At 36.6% G+C, this 16,557-nt stretch overlaps 1 protein-coding gene across 1 annotated transcript in view; it reads left to right on the top strand.

Annotated features, from left to right (window-relative positions):
- The window catches only part of LOC101120769 (ankyrin repeat domain-containing protein 26-like), a 49,088-nt gene that overhangs the window by 23,320 nt on the left and 9,211 nt on the right, over positions 1-16,557 (top strand). The window contains exons 7-13 of the mRNA XM_060396841.1: positions 4,020-4,171; positions 5,611-5,778; positions 7,524-7,557; positions 7,841-7,976; positions 9,641-9,875; positions 10,589-10,772; positions 13,998-14,954. Coding sequence (XP_060252824.1) covers positions 4,020-4,171; positions 5,611-5,778; positions 7,524-7,557; positions 7,841-7,976; positions 9,641-9,875; positions 10,589-10,772; positions 13,998-14,954 — 1,866 coding nt within the window. The remainder of the gene's footprint in view (positions 1-4,019; positions 4,172-5,610; positions 5,779-7,523; positions 7,558-7,840; positions 7,977-9,640; positions 9,876-10,588; positions 10,773-13,997; positions 14,955-16,557) is intronic.

Genomic DNA, 16,557 nt, shown 5'->3' with positions numbered 1-16,557 from the left:
GCTTCTCCTGTGTAGTCTAGGAGACAAGGGGATAGACGTGTGAAGAAATAATTTACAGTTCAGATGTTTATCTATCACTAGGAAAATCTAGAAAGATACACTAGAAAAATCTTTAAAGTAAGGTAGCTGCAAGGAAAGAGATACCTGTTTATCAGGGGAAAGATAGCAGTAATCAAAGACAACTTCACAAAGCAGGTTGAGCTTTAAAAGATGAAAAGTAATTTGTCGGAAGAGCACAGGGAAGCATTTCGGATTAAAGAACTGATAAAAGCATAAAAAGTAAGAGGAATTTTATAAACCATGGATAATGTTACAGTTGAAGCTTGGTGTATTGTTAAAAAGGTCCTGTTATGAAGTAGAGACGAGAATATATGGTGACTTCATATGTCTGTCCTGTATTTTGACATTTCGTTTTGTTCACCGATATTTGGATGAATCTGTGAATGAATCTTTGAGCTGTTTGCCTGTAACCTGGTGACATCTGGTATATCCCAAATGGTTTGTTGAAGTTTTTAGATCATTGGAAGTAGTTCTTAAAGAAGTAAATATTGGGGAAAACGGCATTGAAACATGTATACTATCATGTAAGAAACGAATCGCCAGTCTAGGTTCAATACAGGATACAGGATGCTTGGGGCTGGTGCACTGGGATGACTCAGAGAGATGATATGGGGAGGATGGTAGGAGGGGAGTTTGGAATTGGGAACTCATGTACACCCGTGGTGGATTCATGTCAATGTATGGCAAAAACAATACAGTATTGTAAAGTAAAAAAAAATAAATAAATAAATAAATAAATAAAAAATAAAGAGCACACACAAAAAAGAAGTAAATATTCAGCTGAAGATTGAGATTGACTTAATCTGTCATTTGATACAATGTTGTAGATCTATGTTTTAAGTGAAGATTATGACTTTTATCTAAACATTCTAAGTAATTTTAACTAAACATGCAGAATTGTCAACAAAACTAGACTTGGAAATGATATCAGAGGAAGAACAAGAAAACCTTGGAGATGAAAATAACCATTCACAGGTACGTAAAACTGTAAATTTCAATTTCTGGTTTAATACTGTATGAGAAAATGTGTATCAAACAAGGCAAAATAGAATGGAAAGATAAGTTAAAACCCATCACAAGTGAGTTAAAGCAGAAGTTCGGTGAAATTTGTGAGGAATATCAAATTATCGTTTGTCCTGAGGAAGATATACTATGTGATAACCCTAAAGAAGGAGCAAACCAAAAGGAAATATCTCCTTATCTCACAAATAATATACCTGATTGTGAGGAAAAAGATGCATTTGGAGTATCTGTCTTTCTAAGCATTTTCTGAACAAAAAGAACCCAGTCTCAAAAATGTTTTCCCATCATCTGTAAATTCTGGGTGCCTGGGATAGACTTGTCGGTCATCTTCAAAACTTTGTTTCCCTGAAAATAAAGTAGACTTTGAAAATGATCAGCTAGACATTGAACATGTGTTTATCAAAATTGAGGAGAGTTTTTATAATGATACAGAAAATAAAAATGTAGGGGACCCAGTAATTACATTTGAAGTGAAAGAAGACCAAGAGTTTGATATGCGAATGTCACAAAATATGAGGCAAGATCCCACTAATCGGAAATTACACATGGGACAGGCATGTCAATAGTCTGCAGCTTGTCTGCTCTGGTAAGATGAAACACATAGTTCAAATAAAAATTCACAGTCCTCCTGCTGTTGTTAAAATACTGATCTGAAAAATAAAGCGATAAAAGACTGGTTCCAGAAGCTGCTGCATGCAGATAATTGCAGCGCTAGGGACAACAAAAGAGTGGAAGCCAATTTAGAAAATGCGAATTCTTCTCCACCTGGTAGTCACAGAGCATCTGAAGTGTATGTAAATGAAGAATTAGAGAAGGATATGCAGAGGTTTAAGAATGAAACAGACAAGTTACAAGTAGAGTTGCTGGCTCTGGAAAAAGAGAAAATTCAACTTCCAAAAGAGGTAGAGGTTCATTTACTCTTGCTTTGGTCCTTCTCTTTCTCGATGATCTGGTCCATTTTGATTTTCCACTTATGAATAAAGCAGGGTCATCTAAATAGGTAATTGTGTAGAAATCAATTGTTATCTCAATAATAGGAATTCAGGAAACTATTTTCACGACTTTTGTCCTTCAATCAATCTAATATCTAATTCTGTCTCTATCAGTCTTTCCTATGGACTGGGAAACTCATTTAACTATCTACCATGTGATCTTCTGAGCCAGAATAAGCACCAAGGAAATTGCTTAAGAAGTATAATCAGCTAGGGTTTTGTGGGGTTTTTTCCTTTAGCTCTGTTGGGTTAAATATAAGTTGTATTTCCATAGAATGGGAAGAAAGCAGTGACTGAGAGAAGGGACATGAATGCATGTTCCCTCTAATCTCTTCGTTGTGGTTGAATATGTGTGATCTTCTCTGCTTTCCATAGTCCCGGGGCACTTAGATTTCCAGCATGACCGCTTTAGGATCTTTTTAATAACAAATACATGTGCTCCCACATATGCTTTAATCACCACTCTTAGATGTTTCTCTTGAGACAGACCATTCCATTATGTTGCTTACTAAAATGTAGACAGTTTTTACATGTATGATTGTGTGTGTGTGTGTGTGTGTGTGTGTGTGTGTGTATGAAAGTTGCTCACTCATGTCCAACTCCTTGCGAACCCTTGGACTGTAGCCTTCCAGGCTCCTCTGTCCGTAGACTTCTCCAGGCCAGAAAGAATACCACAGTGGATAGCCGTTCCCATCTCCAGGGGAACTTCCCAACCCAGGGCTCAAACTCAGGTCTCCCACATTGAAGGTGGATTCTTTAACATTTGAGCCACCAGGGAAACCCAAAGGTAGTATAAACCCTGAGAAAAAAAGGAAAAATTTAAAAATTTTAAGTGTTTATCTCCAAAGGAGAAAACTGAGTTTTGAGATAATGTGAGATTTTTCTTTCTTCAGTAATAGGTTTTTAAAATTGTTTGTTTGCTCTTTTGCGTAAGAGGTGCTTTGACTGACTTTGAACAATAGATGGGGAAAAAAAAGAAAAAACTATATTCTCCTGTAAAAAAAAAAAAAAAAGATGAGCCCTACCCCCAACTAAGGCATTGAATTACTGTGCCAAAGTCATGGTTTTAACTTATCTGATTAATCTGATGAATTCATTTGGTAATTTATTACATTCAATGTCACAGAATTGTATCATGTCTTTTGGTGCCATAAAATGCTAGGGAGTACTGCTTTAGGGGCTTTGAACAAAACCTTGAACATTTTTTTAATTTTATTACTGTCTTTGTTAAATAGTGGGGCAGTAATAGGCAATTATTTCTATACCTTCTAGCTGTAAGGTTTGATGGTTATTGAATGAGGAATTGGGAAGCATGACTTATTTTCCAGAATTCCACACTAACAACTCCTCAGTTTCTTTCTGCTCCTTGTGTTTTGGTAAACTTTGGTTCATTTATTTCAGTGAACACCATCACCTTTTTGCTATCTCCCAGATCCAAGTGAAAAAAGAATCGTTAAAGGCAGTGGGGAAAGAACAGCTTTCGTGCAGAAAGAATGTTTCCTTTCTGAGGCACCACGGTGTCACATCCTCTACGTCTGGCTGTTTAATGGAGAATCCAGGTGGTAAAGACCAAAGAGGACAGATTTTGCATCTTTGTCTTTTTATTTCTCTGTCTCTGCCAGTCAGATGGGGAAGACTGAATTTGAATAATTGCATCTTATTAAGAAAGCCTTTTTTGAAATTTTGAGAATTTTGTTTCTTTTCCTCAAACAGAAAGGAGCAGATTTTACAAAAATTCCAGTGACTTGTAAGTGATAAAATAAACAGAAAAATATTTTTATCAGTTTAATTTATTAATTAAACTTAGTTTAATTTAGTTTAATTTATCAGTTTAATTTATCAGTTAAATTCAGGGCAAACACTGAGTCAAATAATAAAATTGAAAACAAAGATCTTTATAATAAAGAAGTAGCAATTATTCTTAGTGTCAAACTTTCGTTAAAGATTGAAGAAGAAAAGAAGCACAAAAGTAGTGAAGTGGAAGTATCAGACAATGTATGCAATGCTGCTGATGAGAGTGGATTGATTCAGCAGAGAAAGAGTGGAGGAAACAGCAACCAGGAGTTTCCTGCTATGGAGAATGAAGATTCTGATAGGTAACCCTATATCAATATTTAACAGCAAGTCACTTGTTATTTTCCTATAAAATAATTTCTAACTTGAGCTAATGTTTGTGATTTACAGATTTTCTATTTTACCAGAGATATAGTTATTTTTAATACTCTTGTTCCTTAGCCTTCATACTAGAGTTCCTTTGTTAACATACCACCATGTTACATATTAGAGTATTCTGGATTTGACTGCATATTTGCCTTAACCAGTGTGTTATATATTTAAATTTATTTTATGTCACTAATGAACATCCTTTCATTTCAGTTTGAGGACTTCTTTCAGCATTTATTATGAGGCGAGACTAGTGGTGATGAACTCCATCAGGTTTGCTTTGTCTGGGAAAGTTTTTATTGATCCTTCATTTCTGAAAGACTTTTCTGGACAGAGTACCCTTGGTTGGCAGGGTTTTTCCTCCTTTGAGTATGTCCATGGATGGAGGCCAAATTGTTGTTGGTGGCAAGAAAACTGATGAGGCACCTTTCAGCCATGATGCTGATGTCACCCCATCATGTTTAAAAGTAAACTCCCCTCCCCTGGCCAAATATTTCCTTGATTTCTTCTTTCATGGTATATATGCCTCACGTCATTTAAAATATCATCTAAATTATTGTTACTTTTTTCTTTGAATCCGTTTTTAATTTATTTTTGGCTGCGCTGGTTCTTTGCTGCTATAGTGCTTGGGCTCCTCAGTGTGGTGGCTTCTCTTGATGCTGAGCATGGGCTCTAGGGTGCTGACTTCAGTAGTTGCAGAGCATGGGTTTAGTTGCACCATGGCATGTGGGATCTTCCCTGACCAGGAATTGAACCCATGCCCCCTGTATTGGCAGGTGGATTCCTAAGCACTGGACCACCATGAAATCCCTAAATTCACCATTGTTATATTTAGAAGCAAAATACAAATATAGTGTAAATCTAATTATGACTCCCATGTCTAAGAGTCAAGGTGCTTAGCCAGTGGGCTCCATCTAGGTTTTCAGTATAGCTCTTGAGGTTCTTCTCAATGTCTTTCCAGATCCATCTCTCTGCTTTCTTCCATGTATTTTGTACTCTTCCTTCCAGGTTCCTAGGAAACAACCTAGATGCCATGTGCCTGATGTTTGCACTCATATTCGAATCTTCAAGTACAATGATTTTCTTCCTTTTCTGTTTCTCACGACCTCCTGTCTTCACTTCTGCAAATTCTTCCTTATTTCACTTATCACTTTCATATGTCAACTTTCACATATCATATTGTATCATTATTGTATATCTGTTTGAAGGAAGAATTTGTTTTCTTGCATATGGTTGGTACTTCATAATTGCTTTGTGAATTAATCAATGACTTTAGATGGGTAAGAGCTGGAATTTTATTAAAAATATTTTCTATTCTTTATCAGTCAAATGATTAGAAAACATTGGCTTTTTTGTGGATTTTTTAAAGTAGCAATCCTGGTGTGCACAAGAAAGAAGTAAAGAAAAAGAACAATGACAAACGGACACCAGAAGAATGTGTGATTGCACCAGTATTTGAAAAGACCGATTCGCTGACTGGTGGTCTGCTGCACGTGAATGATGACAGCATTTTAAGGGAAGTGGATCAGGATGATGACAGGTACATTCTACAGATTCTTTGTTTGTAGAGGAAGAAATATTAGCATTAAATACTTCTTCTGGAAATGGAACAGCATAATACAGTGCTCGGGCCAAGATAAGAGATTCCTCAACTATAGTGGATGAACACTGCTGAAAGGTTAAGGTGAGGACCAGTGCCTTTGGCCAGAAGTCATTTCAGTAAATAGTCCATTTGGAAGCTGGACTGTAGTGAATACATGTAAACATTCCCTGGGGAATATTATTGGGACAGGCAATGAAGAGCTGGATGGTAACTGAAGAGGAATGTGGAGTTCAAAGGTGTTTCTTGTTTTATGTTAAGAAGGAAGCTTTTAGAGTATGTATGTTATTGGAAATGAGCCAGCAGAGGATGTGTTTATTCAGTTTCATGTTGTTTGCATTTCCAGTACCAGAAAGCTTATTGATTGTATGACATTATCTTTAAACTATTACAGTAAACTAATTGTACATAATAACTTCTGTTCATGTATTAGCTTTATGATAAGGGCTTGTTCATTGGTTCTGAAGAGTAATATTGCTATGTAATAGAATATGCAGATGATTACTTAAGTTAGTTCTATCATATAAAGATTTTCAAAAATTACATAATTGTGAATTTATAAACATTTAGGCTATACTGAATAGGATTTGATCATTCTTGATGATTCAGTTGATAGTAACATCGTGAATAGCTTTGATTTGGTAAGATACTCTGAAACATCACATCATATTAACTTCATAGTTGTTTATAGATTCCAGGCAAAAGGGGAAGATTTTGTTTATATTCAATAGAAAAAAATTACTAACAGTCTCACAAATTATTCCTTTTGGAAGATAAAGATCTAAATGACAAAAACTATGCTTCCTGTACTAAGAGTATCATTAACACATATTGTGTGCTCAATAAGTGTATGTCAGATGAATGAAGAAACAGCAGAATGGTTGAATGAAGGCTTATTGATGAATTTCTCTACAAAAAACAAAACTTTATTAAAGTAGGTTTTCCAGTCTTGCCTACCTCTGAAGTCTTTATAATTTTTGAGAAATATGTTTTAAGATTCAGAAATTATTATTTATAGCTATAGCTAGACATGGAATAATACTATAGATTCATTTGCTCTTACTTAAAAAGACTTTTCAATATTCCTTTCTCAGCATATTTTGGAAAAGCAGTGTTGAAGCCAGATTTCCTGGGCTTGAATTCTGGGTCTGTTGGTGACATGCTGAGTGGGCTTGGGCAAGTTCCTCAGCCTTTGTGTGCTCCATTTCTTCCTATACCTATCTCCCAGAATGACTGTGAGGATTAAAATGCCTTTAAGACATGTCAAGTGTTTCTATAATGCATAACGGATGCCTACAAAGTCCTCAAAAAGCTAATATCTTGGTTATTCAAATGAGTTTCTTTCTTAGAAGGACTGAAGGAATACCTCCCAGATAGGTTTTATTGCCATGAAAGTTAGTTCTTATTGAAAAGGACAGGTGCGAAAAACATTGGTATACTGTTTCCTATCATATAATGCAAGTAATATTATGTTTTTCCTTTTCCTGGATCTAACTTTAATACTTTATTAATATTACTGACATATTTTCTTTGTGCTTTAATGCTCCTCTTGTTTATTGTTGCATCTTTTTATAGAAAATTACTTGCCAATGCAAAGAGTTTATATAAAAAAAATAAAAGTTTAGGTATTATTTGTATTTTTAAATATTTACTATTAGCCTGACAAGAATCATTTGTTCTTTTAGGCCTGCAAGGAAAACACCGTATGAAAAGAAGAAGGTATAGTAAAAAAAATGAACTTTCAAAAACATTATTATCCTTGTCAAAAATACTTTGTAAAAGGAATAGTGGTAAAGTAAAAAATTTTCCTTTGTTGTAGAGAAGTTTATTTTGAACACATCTTTTAGAAACACTGTTGGTAAATTTACCCTTTTGATAAAACTCTCTTCTTTTACGAAATGCCTGTGTTTGCTTTGATAAAGAGATATTTACCACCTCTGTACACTTAGTATATTTTATACATATTTTAAAGACATTGTGAAACAGTATTATTTATGTGTAGGTCAAAGAACAAATGAATTACGTGAACGACCTAGATGACTTAACTCAGTCATCTGAGATGGTTTCTGAGGATGGCGACGCTCTTTGCTCTACAAATTCCACGTTGCAAGCAGAACCTCTTGACTTGGGGTGTGAAGGTAGGACCACAGTGTAAATGTTAACAGAAGGCCTGTCTGTGTATAGAGTAAGTGATATGTGCATACCTTGTCAGTACTGCTCTAGAGCCAGGGGTGTTGTTACAGTGCTGTGCAGCTCAGAAGTATGTTTTGCATTAAAGGAACATGGAAGAGAGTGTATACTCTGAGCCACAGGCCTATGATCCTCTCACTCACTGTACCTTCTGTTGACTTTTATTCTTTCCTGTACCTTCACCCATGGTCAGGTCAGCATCATTTTCCTCCTAGAATAACTGAAATAATCAAGACTTCTTTCCCTGCCACTCCACCTCATGGAAACTCGGTCTTCACGGCAACTGTAATTATTACCTATTTTTAAAAATTCAGGTCTCATCATGTTACCCCTTTGCTTAAAGCCCAACTGTTGATTCTTTTTGCTGCATGCTTAAAGGTCACAACTGCCTAGCTTCATTTGGTTTTATTTTTTATCCTTCTTTCTACATGAATTTTAGAATCAGCTTGTCAATGTCCTAATATGTCTGCTGGTCTTAACGTTTTCATTTTCCTTCAGTTCAAAATACTTTGTACTTTCTCTTTTCATTACCTCTTTGATAAGGGTTATTTAGATCCATATGATTTAGTTTCCAAATATTGAGAGTTTTCCAGAGATCCTTCTGTGCTCTTGCTTCTCATGATTTGTTAGGTGCATCCAAAGGGGCCCTGGGACTAGCACCAACTATTTCCTGCCTTGGAGGCAAGACCTTGCTGACTACCATCATTCGGCTATAAGTAGGAGTTTTTCCAGGCTGGCTCAGGAGAATAGATAGAATTCCTCCGACTGAGTGAGCACCAGGCACGGTTTTCTTTCCATGTGGTTTTCCCCTGTTCTCAGGTGGTTTCTTACTTACGTGCAATGTTTGTTCTTCTGCTGAATACCCGAGGGGCTCCTCCTCAGTTCTCCTGGGTCCTTTTTCTCTGTTCCACTCTTTCGTCTCCATGGTTCTGTCCTGTGATCTCTGCCCACGTTGGTTTCACCAGACTCTCAGCTTTGTCACCTCCACTTGGGGAGTCCAGTGGACTGTGCTTCTGTTCCTTCCCCCCATGTCGGGGCTTAGAAATTCTCTCAAGGCAGTGAGCTGGGGCGTTTCTTAGGATAACCTCGTGTGTTTCCAGGATTATTATCCTTCATTCCCTGAAGTTCTTGTCATGAAAATCATTGTTTAATGTATTTTGTCCATGTCGTGTTTGCTTGCTCCGCTCAGGAAGGTAGATTGGTAGCTGTTCACTCTGTCTTGGTTAGAAACATATGGCAGCTGGAGACTGTCCACAGGGGCTATTCTTCCTACTCTGCTTACTACTTCCTGCTCATCCTCCATTTCTCAGCATGACATCTCTTCCCCAGGGAAATTTTTCCTGGACCCAGTCTATTTTAAGTTCTGTTATCGTAGAACTCTCTTTTCTTATAGTATCTATCTGAGATCATAATTATTTGATTTCTCTTTCCCTTGTACTAGACTTCAAGCTAAACAAGAGCCAGGGATGTCTGTTTTATCGTCAGGGCTTAGAATAATGTCTTCCGCACTATAGACACTTAATATTTGTTCAGTGCGTGAATGTGTGACCGTGAAAGGCACTGTCCTTTATATTCAAAACTTACTCACATAATTTTTTTTGTTTGTTTCTAGCTTTGTTTTCTCATCATGCAGACTCTGGTAGCTTGTTGAAAATTCAGGATGCAATTTTTTCACATGACAGATTAGTAGATTTTCAAAGAAAACACTGTGAACTACTTAGAGGAGAAATTCACAGAATGAAAAGCAAGTTTTGTGAGCTACAAAAAGAGCTATCAGAAACCAAAGAAGTGAAATCACAGTTAGAGCGTCAGAAAGTGGAGTGGGAACAAGAGCACAGAAGCTTGAGGTACTGTACATCTCGCTTTTAAAGAAATATTTGAACTGTTGTTTCCCTTAATACTGCAGAGATGTAGATGAATTATAAGGACTAACTTGCCTTCTCAGATTTTACAGGGGAGAAAACATTAGTATTGTGGAGTGTGAAATTCTTGGAAATACTATAACAGGTTCTTAATAGTGAATGCTTCTAATAACTTAATGTATATTTTTTTCCGAAGCATCATTTTGATGACCATACAGAAGTCCACCATAATGGAAACCCCATTAATTATTTACCAAATTGACTTTCGCTTGTTTTCCACTTTTGTGTATTCTATTTAATACTGCAAGGAACATCTTTTCTATAAATTCATTTCTACCTTTCTAATTATTTTGAATACATTTTCGTTAATAATATTGTGTTATTTGGTTAAAATATGAGAAGTTTTAAAAAGATCTGTGACCTATATTTCTAAACTATTCTTAGGAAAGCTTATATTGCTTTACATTCTGACCCCCAGATATATGAAGTAGCCATTTTTCTCCAGACAAAATAAAAACAAAATTTTATGCAATTTTATTCTTAACCCTCTGTATGAAAACAGTGATCATTATTAAGTGTTTTTCAGTGTATTCCCCCCATTTTTACTATTTTTAACATTGTGAAGAGGGAACAAAAGTTATTGCAGCAGCAGTGAATAACCTCATAATTTTCTAAAAAGAGGTCTCTAAATTTTGCAGATTCACCTTAAAGCAAGAAGAAGAGAATAGAAGAAATGCCAATATGTTGTATGAAAAAATTAGGGAGCAGTTAAGAAGAAATGAAGATAAATATAGTAAAGAAGTGGAAATGAAGCAGCAACTTGAACTCAGTCTGCGAGCACTAGAAATGGAACTGAAGACTGTGACAAATAATCAGAGTCAGGTAGGGTTATCTATGGTGAAAATTTCAAATTTCTAACACTATTTCATCAGTATCATATCTGATATCCCCCTTTTTTTGAAAAAAATACCATTTTATTTTGTGTTGTACCAGTTATTTAGTGTCATTTTATTTAGTGTTATAGGAAATTTTAGTCTGCATCTTAAAAACCAAAGCAAAGAAATTAAAAATTCCCAAAGCAACAGGGCTGGAAATAAGAATTCTATAATAACAGGGCTGGAAATAAGAATTCTATAATCCTAAAATGCTGGGTGCACTTTTATGATCAGAGGGACGAAAAGGTCATGGTCAGTAGCTCACACAATCGATACTGAAAAATCACAGGGTTGAGATTGGTGTAGAAACTAGAGGTTAAGCTCTCTGCCCACTTCAGGCAACAGATCCTTCTGCCTTGAGGGACAATTCATGAGTGAATAGGTCTAGAAGAGAAGGGGAACTGGGAGGGAAGATGGTACCTAATTTTACATCAAGTTACCTCTGGCCTTCAATCTGGCAGATGGCTGAGGGTCATGGACCACACCCCTCCCTCTGTGCTGTCCAGCCCTCCAGTCCACCTTCCCCATGAACAGCTCAGAAGCTGGCTCCAGCTTTCCCAGCTGAGTTCTCCCTCACAGTAGAGTCAAGGATAGGTGTTAACTGACATCCTCGAGAGGAGCAGGAATACTCCCTGGGGAATTTTTTTCCAGCAGTTGGTAGAAACCAGTCACTACTGAAGTTGATTGTCCTTCATTCTAAAGAGCTGTCGAGTGGCATCTCAGAGCAGAGGAATTCACTCCCCTGCCTGATATCCCTCTCAAATACAGACTGGGTCTCATCCCCAAGGTCCTAGCAGATCTCCTACAATGAAAAGCTCTCAGGGAGAGCTCAGGAAAAGTACTATTTGTAATTCAAATCCATTTGTCTACAGCAGTCAAGTAGGGACATACAATGGCTTCGTCCAAGGAGAGGCCTTTAATATTTTCCATAGGAACTGATCTCAAATCTTTTGCGACTGTCTCCAAGGACCCAGAACCCTGACTGTGGTTTAGGCCAGGAAGACCGCGTGTGCTCCCCCATCGACTGAGCTACCCGACAAAGTCCCTCTGCTTTGGGGTGAGCGTCACTCAGTGCACGTCATCACCATCAGTGTCTAAATCAGAGTCCGTTCTTGGCTCCACTGTCATTTCTTTAACCAATACCCTGTCAATGACCTTTTCACATCATTTATTGTTTTTCAATTTGTAAAAAGTGTGACATCCATTGTAAAAATACTTTTGAACATTTCAAAAAGTTGTTTCTTTAGAATAACTTATAAAAGTGCCTCTCCCCCACCAAGGGCAGGGGGGATAAAACACTTGCTACTAATAATAGATATTCCGGGTTTTGGTAGTGAATTCACTTCCTTGATTGATCATTAGGGTAGTTCATCACTTCCACTGATGGTAAGGAGGAAACTATAGGCAGTTCAGAGATCATATTTTGGAAGTCATTCTGCTGCTTGTGAGACAATGAACACTCTGCTCTGTGTAGTGTCTTATTTCAGTACAAGGAACTTTTGAAAACAGTGATAGATATGCCGTAAGATGTATTTAGTGATAGCTATTAAGTGTTTTTCATTGTATTTCCCCCATCTCACTATGTTAAACATTATGGAAAGATAATGAAATTTGTTGCAGCAGCAAATAATCTCATGGTTTTCTAAGAAGAGCTCTCTAAATTTCACCTTATTTTGCCGTTCGTGTATGTGCCATGAATGAAATAGGAGGCTTATTTTGAATTTATATGTTTGTACTAGAGAAGTAACTGTAGTTTGATGTAAGAGGACTAGTAGAGTCAAAAGACCTGGTGAAATGCCTGCAGCTTACTTATATTTTTAACTTCTCCCTTTCCAGAATCATTATAGCTAATGAGTTAATTGATGTTTGTAGAAGTACTTAGTACAGTTGTCAATAGGTATAATTCTTATAATTGCCTATGAAAATGTTAGAAGGTAGCATATTCTCAAGGAAAATCTTTGTATGAAATTTAACCTATTTAAGTCTATTAAATTTAAATATTAAATTTAATATATTTGATATATTTAAATAAATTTAAATATATACACAGTAATCACTCTTACTGTGAAGTGGCTGTATAGGAGGTATCAGATGCAGTATTTATAAAGCCAGCAAGTGCTGTTGTTTATTGAATTATAGTTGATTTACAATATTGCATCAGTTTCAGGTGTACAGCACAGTGATTCAGATGTATTTGTATATGTGTGTGTATAAATGAGGCTTCCCTGCTGGCTCAGACTGTAAAGAATCTGCCTGCAATGCAGGAGACCTGGGTTCAATCCCTGGGTTGGGAAGATCCCCCGGAGAAGGAAATGGCTACCCACTCCGGTATTCTTGCCTGGGAAATTCCATGGACAGAGGAGCCTGGTGGACTACAGTCCATGGGGTCGCAAAGAGTCAAACATGACTGAGTGACTAACACACATCCACACTCACTCACACACACACACTCATACATACACACATTTTCCTTTTCAGATTCTTTTTACAGAATATTAAGTGTAGTTCCTTATGTTGCGCAGTAGATCCTTGCTGGTTATTTTACATCTACTAGTGTGTATATGTTAATCCCAACCTCCTAATTTATCCTCTGCCCTACCCCCCCATCCCATATGATGACCATAAGTTTTTTTTCTGTGTCTTTCTGTTTTGTGAATAAGTTCATTTTGGATTTCACATATAAGCAGTATGATATAATACTTGTCTTTGTCTGACTTTCTTCACTTAGGGTGATAATGTCTAGGTCCATCCCTGTTGCTGCAAATAGCATTATATCATTCTTTTTTATGACTTAGTAGTTTTCCATTGTATAAATATTCACATCACATGCCATTTTTAAGTGTAGTCAGGTCTGTAAATCTTATATTTTAAGCCTTTTGGGTTTATTGTAGTTCAGAGAAAAGCCTCTCCAGGTCTGAGCTTCTTGAAAAGTCTCTTGGGATTTCTTTTTGACTTTCATGGATTCATTGTCCTCAATTAACTTTTTGAACATTTGAAAATTTCTGCTTTTATAAAGTCTGAGGTTTGTATATAGCCTTATTTTTTCTGTTTGGAGACACACTTGGTGCAGCCTTTCATTGTATAAGCATACAAGATCGTCCTTCATTTCAGAGGAAATCATGAAATGTTACTTTATTGTGTACTAGCTAAAAATCTCCTTTGTTTCACTTAGGCTTCTGCTGGTCCTGAAGAACCAAAAGACCTGTTGTGCAAAAACCAAATGCTGCAGGATGAAATTGCCATGCTAAAACTGGAAATAGACACAGTGAAAAACCAGAACTTGGAAAAGGAAAAGAACTATTTTGAGGACATTGAAATTGTCAAAGCAAAGAATGATGATGCTCAAAAGGCAATAAAATTGAATGAGGAAAGGTTAACAAAAACTATATCCCAGTATACAGGCCAGCTTAATGTTCTGACAGCTGAGAATACAATGCTAAAGTCTAAGCTGGAGAACGAAAAAGAAAACAAACAAAGACTGGAAATAGAAGTGGAATCCTACCGTTCTAGACTGGCTGGTGCCTTTCACGATCATGATCAAGATCAAACATCACAAAGAGACCTGGAGCTTGCCTTCCAGAAAGCAAAAGATGAGTGGTTATGCTTGCAGGACAAAATGAAGTCTGATGTGGCTAACCTAAAAGAAAAGAATGAGGCACTTTCCCAGCAACTTTCTTCAGCGGAAAGTAAATTCCATCAGGTAAAAATCAAGTTGCAGCACACAAGAGATAACCTTAGAGAAAAGACTTTGATGTTAGAACGTGTCCAGAGAGACCTTCGCCAAGCAGAGTGTCAAAAGCAGGAAACTGAACACATGTATCAGAATGAACAAGGCAAGGTGAATAAATACCTTGGAAAGCAGGACTCCTTAGAGGAAGCATTATCTCAACTCCAGAGTGAAAACATATTGCTCCGACAGCAACTGGATGATACACAAAACAAAGCCAACAGTAAGGAGAAGACAGACATTAGCATACAAGACCAGTTTCAGCGGATCGTGAGAAAACTTCATGCTGAAAATGAGAAACAAGGTCTGATGCTGGAGGAAAGAAATAAGGAGTTAATCCAGGAACGTAATCATTTAAAAGAGAGAATGTATCAGTATGAAAATGAAAAAACAGAAAGAGAAGTAAGTATCCAGAAGGAGAAATAATTCTCAGACTTCCTGAAAGAAAATTCAAAGTTTCGATTTTGGCTTGATTCTGGCTAAATGTTGAATCTAGTTGAATATAAAAAATACATAGGCTATGAATCTATAGTCTCTAAACTAGCCTAAAAGCACAACTTGTATCCAGCAAATAAAAATTAGACCCAGGAAATGCTTTACTTTGAGTAGAGACATCATGTCTTATGAAATATTAAGAGATTCAGTTCTAAATTGTTAATACAGACAGATATTAGTGATTTACTCTTTTACTATTAAGGTAATCATTTTAAGCTTTATGTTACCACGTCAGTATGGTGATGAAGCAGATAAATGAAATGCTCAAACCTAAAATGAACATTTCAAAATTAAGCTTCAGTTACATGGATTACCTTGACGGTCAATTCCAGGTTTCCCAGAGGCTATATCGTACTTTGGCTTTGGTAGCTTGTAATAGCTTTGTGTCATATTTGTTGGTATAATTTTATGTTTATTCATGTCAATTTGAGTTAATATGGGAAACATTTTAGCCTTGAATCATTTATTCTTAAAGCCTCTTAACTCTTTAAATGCATCTACTTATCATTAAAACATAATTTGGGACTCAAGTGGTGAGCTTTAGCAAAATTCTTCTTGATTTAATCTTCCCACTGCTATTTATGATTTACTTAGAATATTTTTACAACAATTTGCTGATAATTCTCATTTTCAGTGTCAATTAATATCATTTAGATACAAGCTTGTCCACTAAAAATGAAGGGTGTCAGGATTCATGATCAGCAGGAATGGAGTGAGTCAGGGAGAGGATTGTAGGGCCTGCAGTCTGGAGACAGGAAGAAGAGGCCACTTTCATGAGGCTCCTTGAAGGCCATGGGAGCAACCTCATTTTTAAAATTTTATTTTTCTTTTATATTGGAGTGTAGTTGATTTACAATTTTGTGTTAGTTTCAGATGTACAGGAAATTGATTCAGCTATACTTATATATATATATCCATTCTTTTTCAGTTCCTTTTCCCATATAGGTGACTACAGAATATTGAGTAGAGTTCACTGTGCTCTACAGTAGGTCCTTATGATTAGCCAAGGGCAAAGGTGGGGAGGAGGGATAAACTAGGAGTTAGGGATTAACATAGACATACTACTAGATAGAAAATAGTTAAGCCACAAGGGAATGGCCTCAGTTTTCTGCTGAGCTAGGAATCTGTTGGGAAGATCTGAGCACTGGTTGGAATATGTGAAGATCTCTGAAGTTAATAGAAGCCTCTAATAAAGAAAAAGGGAAAATGTTCCATAGAGTGGAATTTTCCACCACTTGTCCCACATTCAAACCTATTTCTTTCTGGTTGTGAGGTAATAAAGCTCTGCAGATCTATTGGGAGGAGTAGGGCGTGGACAGCAGGTCTGCATCTTTTGTCCGAATAACTTAATATCAGAAAGGCCGGAAGGTGGCCCCTTCCATGTCTGTAACCAAATTCAGTGAGGAGGGAAAAGAAGGTGAGCTGCTGTCTGTGGTGATAGTTTTCAAAGTACATATGTTGGAGTTATCTATTCTTAATGTAACGGAATAGTAAAGTGATTTGATAAACT

Source organism: Ovis aries, chromosome 13 (genome assembly GCF_016772045.2).
Source record: "Ovis aries strain OAR_USU_Benz2616 breed Rambouillet chromosome 13, ARS-UI_Ramb_v3.0, whole genome shotgun sequence".
Lineage (NCBI taxonomy): Eukaryota > Metazoa > Chordata > Mammalia > Artiodactyla > Bovidae > Ovis > Ovis aries.
This window is presented reverse-complemented; position numbering and strand designations above follow the sequence as displayed.